This window comes from Oncorhynchus gorbuscha, unplaced genomic scaffold, assembly GCF_021184085.1.
Source record: "Oncorhynchus gorbuscha isolate QuinsamMale2020 ecotype Even-year unplaced genomic scaffold, OgorEven_v1.0 Un_scaffold_5598, whole genome shotgun sequence".
Taxonomy (NCBI): domain Eukaryota; kingdom Metazoa; phylum Chordata; class Actinopteri; order Salmoniformes; family Salmonidae; genus Oncorhynchus; species Oncorhynchus gorbuscha.
This window is the reverse complement of record NW_025749364.1, coordinates 5,167-12,573: the sequence shown is the minus strand read 5'-3', so window position 1 is coordinate 12,573 and position 7,407 is coordinate 5,167. Positions and strand designations below refer to the sequence as shown.

The window sequence follows — 7,407 nt, the reverse complement described above, 5'->3', positions numbered from 1 at the left end:
CACACTGTTTACAAAAGCTTTGATAAAGAACAAGAAGGACCACACACTGTTTACAAAAGTTTGTTAATGAACAAGGAGGACCACACAATGTTTACAAAAGCTTTGTTAATGAACAAGGAGGACCACACAATGTTTACAAAAGCGTTGTTAAAGATCAAGGCCCACACACTGTTTACAAAAGCAGTATAGACCTAGTCTTTTCATTATATACGTCAACATGATGTATTGTTACACCATGTAGGAGCAGTATAGACCTAGTCTGTTCATTATATACATCTACGTGATGTATTGTTACACCATGTAGGAGCAGTATAAGACCTAGTCTGTTCTTTATATACAGTGGGGAGAACAAGTATTTGAAACTGCCAATTTTGCAAGTTTTCCTACTTACAAAGCATGTAGAGGTCCTCTTTACTTGATCTCTCCAGGTCCTTGATTTATTTAGTCTGCGCTTGTGGACTGCCCTGTTCAATTCAAACCACAGGTTTTCAATGGAGTTTAAGTCCGAAGACTGAGATGGCCATAAAAATGTTGAATTTGTGCCAAATTAACAGTTTATTTCTGGATGTTGATGTGTCTTGCTGCAAGATCCACTTATGGCCAAGTTCCAGCCTCCTAGCAGAGAGGTAACCTGGTTTTGGGCTAAAATATCCTGGTAGTGGGTAAAGTTGATTTATTTTATACATACATTTTTTGCTCATATTGATCAAGGGTATCAATAACTAGGTGCTTATTTTTTATATATTTGATATATATATTTTGATATTTGACTGAATCAGAAATACAGATGTGGAGTAATGTTTTAAATTCTCATAAAAAATCTGAACTAATCAAACAACACTTGTTGCTCTTTGTACGTGTTGATATAATATTCATATTTAATGGAGAGAAAAAAAGGTTTCCCTAAACTGCTTTATAATATTATAATTCAATGAAGAATAAAAAAAAGTTTTCCCTCCTCAACTGCGTTTCCTCCCTCCAGACAGCAGATGGCGATATGTGTCTTTCAGGCGATGTTTCCAGTGTCACGTATAATCTCGTGGACGGAACAACTGCAGCCATCTCGGTAGCTCGCTAGACAACAAAGTCGGAACATTCAAGATCTTTAGACAATTTCGTGGTTTAATTGCCACTATGATTTAAACATACTTATGTGGAAACAACTAGATGCCCATTTATTTTAATATTTACGTTGTAAGTCAACTAGCTGGCTGGTTAAGTTAGCACTAGTCTTGGTAGCTAATGCTAATTAGCTATTATCCCCGAACATGAGTTCAGTAAACTACTCTCCTCCTTTTCTCTGCTGGACGGAGAAAGAAGCTCTGGTAAAAGAGGAGGAAGAGGAGGCTGTTAAAATACAAAAACAAGTAGAGGGTGAGGCTGTTACCGTGAAAGATGAGGAGGAAGACGCGTTCAGAGTGAAAGAGGAGGAGGATGTTACTGTGAAAGAAGAGGAGGATGCAGTTTTTGGAATAGAGGCTGAAGTGAAAGAAGATGAAGACGTTTTTGGAATGAAGGATGAAGAGGGGGAGATTATTGTCACATTAGAGGAGGACGAAGAAGAGAAGACTGGAGATCTGATTAACACCAGTAAATACAGTGAGTACTATCTTATAGAACAGGGACATTGATCTGATTAACACCAGTAAATACAGTGAGCACTATCTTAAAAAAACAGGGACTCAAAACTCTGCAATTGTTAAACGAATGTGTGATTTTAAAAGGGCACTACACTTGAATATGTTTTTGTACTGTCGGAATTGTTCATGACGTACTCCAGTGATAAAAACAAAAAAGAAAAAAGTGATATATAAATACAGTAAAGTATAAACACACTAAAGGGAAACAAATACATTTTTTGAGCTAAATGTATTTTTAGACAACTGCAAACTAGGAGTGAGTGATGTCATACTAAGGCATTCAATGAGTTGGCTTCGATAGGATATCGCGATGTCATCCAACAGGAAACTGATCTTCATGTGAAATTCATTATTCCTTTTTAAATCCTTCTTGTTCTGTCAAGTTGGTTGTTAATCATTGCTAAAAAGCCATTTTCAAGTCTTGCTAAAGACTTTCAAGACGATTTAAGTCCAAACGGTAACTAGTCCACTCAGGAACATTCAATGTCATCTTGGTAAGCTCCTCCAGTGAAGATTTGGCCTTGTGGTTTAGGTTATTGTCCTGTTAGGACAGTGTTTTGTATTCAGATCTCTGAAATGCTCTCTAACTACGGAACATTTAGTGTCTCCTTATATTATTTTGGGAAAACCGTTTTCATGGGCACAGAAATCCTAAATAATTTCAGAGTTAGCTAAATCCAATGGTTCTAACCTAGTCACCTTAACTTTATTGACAAAACCCAAATGGACACTGTCATTAATGTGGGTTCTTCAATAATTACACATCATTCTTAATACTATAGCTGTTTAGTTACAGTCACATGTTCAACTATCATCAGCTGATCCAGGAAATCATTTTCTGAATGACAGTCACATGACAAACATCATGACATGCAACAACAACCAAAGTGCTTCTTCATTCATTACTCTGGTAAAGACAGTTATGCCGTGCTCCACGTTGGACCCAACATCCCTAACAAATTGATGTTTGTGATGTGTTATTGTCTGCTTGATTTACTGTAGGGTCATATAAGTCTGTTTGGACACAGAGATACTTAGCTCATAATGTGTAAAGAATTGTCCCTTGATGGATAGGCTATTGTACAACACACAGAGCTATTTTCCCTCATTCGGGACATTTAGAATGACAACCCATTACAGAGTAGTCTAGTGGGATTATTCACAAAATTATCTGGTTATGAAATGTCATGACAAAGACATTTTAGTTTCCATGTTTCACCTGAAATATTAAATTATTTATAGTCTTAGGTCTATGTTATTGTTGGATGGAGTTATGGGTTCTACAGTAGGTCTATGTTATTGTTAGGTTCAGTAATGTGCCAATTTGTTAAACACTTAGTGTACAAACCCTTATTTTCAGGCTGATCGCAAAGCTAGCCAGAGAGAATTTTACTGGTTGAAGTATTTCTTTAACTATAAAGCAGTTGATTTGAGACAATAACACAAACATTTTAAGCAGGTGATTCAAGCAAGCCTTACAATTACAGTGGGGCAAAAAAAGTATTTAGTCAGCCACCAATTGTGCAAGTTCTCCCACTAAAAAAGATGAGAGGCCTGTAATTTTCATCATAGGTACACACTCAACTATGACAGACAAAATGGAGAAAAAAAATCCAGAAAATCACATTGTAGGTTTTTTAATGAATTTATTTGCAAATTATGGTGGAAAATAAGTATTTGGTCAATAACAAAAGTTTATCTCAATACTTTGTTATTTACCCTTTGCTGGCAATGACAGAGGTCAAACGTTTTCGGTAAGTCTTTGCAAGGTTTTCACACACTGTTGCTGGTATTTTGGCCCATTCCTCCATGCAGATCTCCTCTAGAGCAGTGATGTTTTGGGCCTGTTGCTGGGCAACACGGACTTTCAACTCCCTCCAAAGATTTTCTATGGGGTTGAGATCTGGAGACTGGTTAGGCCACTCCAGGACCTTGAAATGCTTCTTACGAAGCCACTCCTTCGTTGCCGGGTGGTGTGTTTGGGATCATTGTCATGCTGAAAGACCCAGCCACGTTTCATCTTCAATGCCCTTGCTGATGGAAGGAGGTTTTCACTCAAAATATCACGATACATGGCCCCATTCATTCTTTCCTTTACACGGATCAGTCGTCCTGGTCCCTTTGCAGAAAAACAGCCCCAAAGCATGATGTTTCCACCCCCATGCTTCACAGTAGGTATGGTGTTCTTTGGATGCAACTCAGCATTCTTTGTCCTCCAAACATGACGAGTTGAGTTTTCACTAAAAAGTTATATTTTGGTTTCATCTGACCATATGACATTCTCCCAATCTTCTTCTGGATCATCCAAATGCTCTCTAGCAAACTTCAGATGGGCCTGAACATGTACTGGCTTAAGCAGGGGGACACGTCTGGCACTGCAGGATTTGAGTCCCTGGCGGCGTAGTGTGTTACTGATGGTAGGCTTTGTTACTTTGGTTCCAGCTCTCTGCAGGTCATTCACTAGGTCCCCCCCCCGTGTGGTTCTGGGATTTTGCTCACCGTTCTTGTGATCATTTTGACCCCACGGGGTGAGATCTTGCGTGGAGCCCCAGATTGAGGGAGATTATCAGTGGTCTTGTATGTCTTCCATTTCCTAATAATGTCTCCCACAATTGATTTATTCAAACCAAGCTGCTTACCTATTGCAGATTCAGTATTCCCTGCCTGGTGCAGGTCTACAATTTTGTTTCTGGTGTCCTTTGACAGCTCTTTGGTCTTGGCCATAGTGGTGTTTGGAGTGTGACTGTTTGAGGTTGTGGACAGGTGTCTTTTATACTGATAACAAGTGCAAACAGGTCCCATTAATACAGGTAACGAGTGGAGGACAGATGAGCCTCTTAAAGAAGAAGTTACAGGTCTGTGAGAGCCAGAAATCTTGCTTGTTTGTAGGTGACCAAATACTTATTTTCCACCATAATTTGCAAATAAATTCATTAAAAATCCTACAATGTGATTTTCTGGATTTTTTTTCATTTTGTCTGTCATTGTTGAAGTGTACCTATGATGAAAATTACAGGCCTCTCATCTTTTTAAGTGGGAGAACTTGCACAATTGGTGGCTGACTAAATACTTTTTGCCCCACTGTATAATCCAAAAGTAGTGTGAAATACACTCATAATCAACCTGTAAATGGAGGCTATATTTGCTGTCAGCCTATGAGAACTCCCCTGGTGATGAATTACTTAGACACAGAGCTTAATGGAGGTTTCCTTGAGTAGCATTCCTGATCTTGCGCTGTAGTGTTCAGAATACATTGTGGAAATCTAAAATCTTCGCTCACCATTTTGGCTCCAGGCAGATATACCACATCCATAACTAGCGGTTTCCTCATTAGCATGGAGGAGTTTCTGCAACCAAATTGTGTGTGCATTGCCCTCGTGCCGCAGTTTTAGCAAACACAGTAAGGGGCCTATTGGAGACCAAAAGTCGTCTGGCACACTGCTTAGGATTTCAACAACTTGAAAACGTTCTAGCCTGCAATCATCGATGATTTACTTATGACTAAATCTGACTATTGTTGCTGTCTTGACTGTCTTAATTATCAAATTTAACAGATGTCAATTGATGTACAACTTCATGGGTACGCTCTGAGCATCACCTTTTACCTCAAATAAACAGTGGATTTCTGCTGTTGTGGGCCTTTAACCATCTGTCTGACTTTGTCGTTCACACAGTAGAGAGATGTGACTATCGTGATCCTCTGGGGAGCCTCAGCAACATCATGATGCTGACGAGGCAGAGAAAAGACTCTCCAGATCAGAACTCCTCAAGAAACACCAGCAGAGACCCACAGGAACGAAATCTCACTGCTGCTCTGACTGTGGGAAAAGATTGAACTCTTCATCAAACCTTAAAATACATCAAAGAATTCACACAGGAGAGAAACCTTATAGCTGTGATCAATGTGGGAAGAGTTTTACTACATCTAGCAATCTAACTATACACCAGAGGATACACACAGGAGAGAAACCTTATGGCTGTGATCAATGTGGGAAGAGTTTTACTACATCTAGCTATCTAACTATACACCAGAGTACACACACGGGAGAGAAACCTTACGCCTGTGATCAATGTGGAAAGAGATTTATTCTGCTAGAAACCCTGAAATCACACCAGAGAATACATTCTGGAGAGAAACCTTTTGGCTGTTATCAATGTGGGACGAGTTTTTCTCACTTAAGCAGCCTGATAGGACACCAGCGGGGACACACAGGAGAAAAACCTTATAGCTGTGATCAATGTGGGAAAAGCTTTACTACATCTAGCAATCTAACTATACACCAGAGAACACACACAGGAGAGAAACCTTATGGCTGTGATCAATGTGGGAAAAGTTTTACTACATCTAGCAATCTAACTATACACCAGAGAACACACACAGGAGAGAAACCTTATGGCTGTGATCAATGTGGGAAGAGTTTTACTACATCTAGCAAACTAACTATACACCAGAGAACACACACAGGAGAGAAATATTTTAGCTGTGATCAATGTGGGAAGAGTTTCGGTCAATCTGGCCAACTGACTGTACACCAGAGAACACACACCGGACAGAAACCTTATAGCTGTGATCAATGTGGGAAGAGTTTTGGTCAATCTGGCCAACTGACTGTACACCAGAGAACACACACAGGACAGAAACCTTATAGCTGTGATCAATGTGGGAAGAGATACTCTAGTAAAAGATCTCTGATCAAACATCAGAAAATACATGAAGGAGTTGTTTCATGATATCAATGAAATAATGTCACAATGTAGATTATTTTAACATTATATCAGTAGTATTTTAATGAATGTCAACGTAGAACCCTAAATGTTTGCCCCTGTTCAATTGATTTTAGCCTCATGGAAACAATCCAGGCTCTGAATTGAAAGAGTTACTATTTATGTGATTGAACAAAAAGTGACTAACAAAAAGAGTTTGTTACACTTACCACGTTGGTGACCCACTGGAATTTAAATGCAACACTTCAAAATGTAGCTAGCAGTTTACCACGTTGGTGATCGACTGAAATCACAATGTAGCTAGCAGTTTACCACGTTGGTGAGCCACTGGAATCACAATGTAGCTAGCAGTTTACCACATTGGTGACCCACTGGAATCACAATGAAACACTCCCAAATGTTTAGGTTTTCAATATATCACAAACTGTTTCTGCATTTTGGTTATTAATTTGGACACGTTAAAACTGTGTTTTGACATTGCGCTATTCCAATTTAGCTAAATGTAATTGAAAAGACGCTGAAAATAAGACTATGCCCGACGTCCAATATATATTCGGTTGAAAAGATGTCTTTTGGGTAGATTTTTCAATGACTTGAAAACAACTTAATTTCAACATACTTGCAGACTATACACATGGATGCAGTGTAATAAATTGGTCTATAATCAATTTTATTAACAATCCTACATCACTCCAGTATTTCTTTACAACATTCAAATGCTAATTGTCTTTATTGCACTACTGAAGAAGCATGTCTCAAATCACCTCATTTAAAACATTCAGCCTGACAAAAGATACATGTTTAATTATTCCATGTCTCACCATTAAGTTCAGTATTGCTAATACATATTAACAAAGGGGTTTACATTTCTTTTGATTTTCATATTTACAATTTATGTATCATTTAGTAATCATAATTATTTATGCAACCAGCTGACAATTTTGGGTACAATTATATTGACATTGTGAAATATTGACATTATATTGACTTTGTGCTTTTAAAATATCAGGGTTCCTTCTCAGATGTGCCAACCCAAATGTAC

General features: G+C 38.4%; 1 protein-coding gene across 1 annotated transcript; it reads left to right on the top strand.

Annotated features, from left to right (window-relative positions):
* Window positions 1–5,339: 5,339 nt before the first annotated feature.
* On the top strand, window positions 5,340–6,458 carry LOC124029127 (zinc finger protein 239-like; the record flags this gene model as incomplete). Its single annotated transcript, XM_046340954.1, has 1 exon — window positions 5,340–6,458. A coding segment is annotated over one exon (1,032 nt), but the record flags the coding sequence as incomplete, so codon positions are not given.
* Window positions 6,459–7,407: the final 949 nt, after the last annotated feature.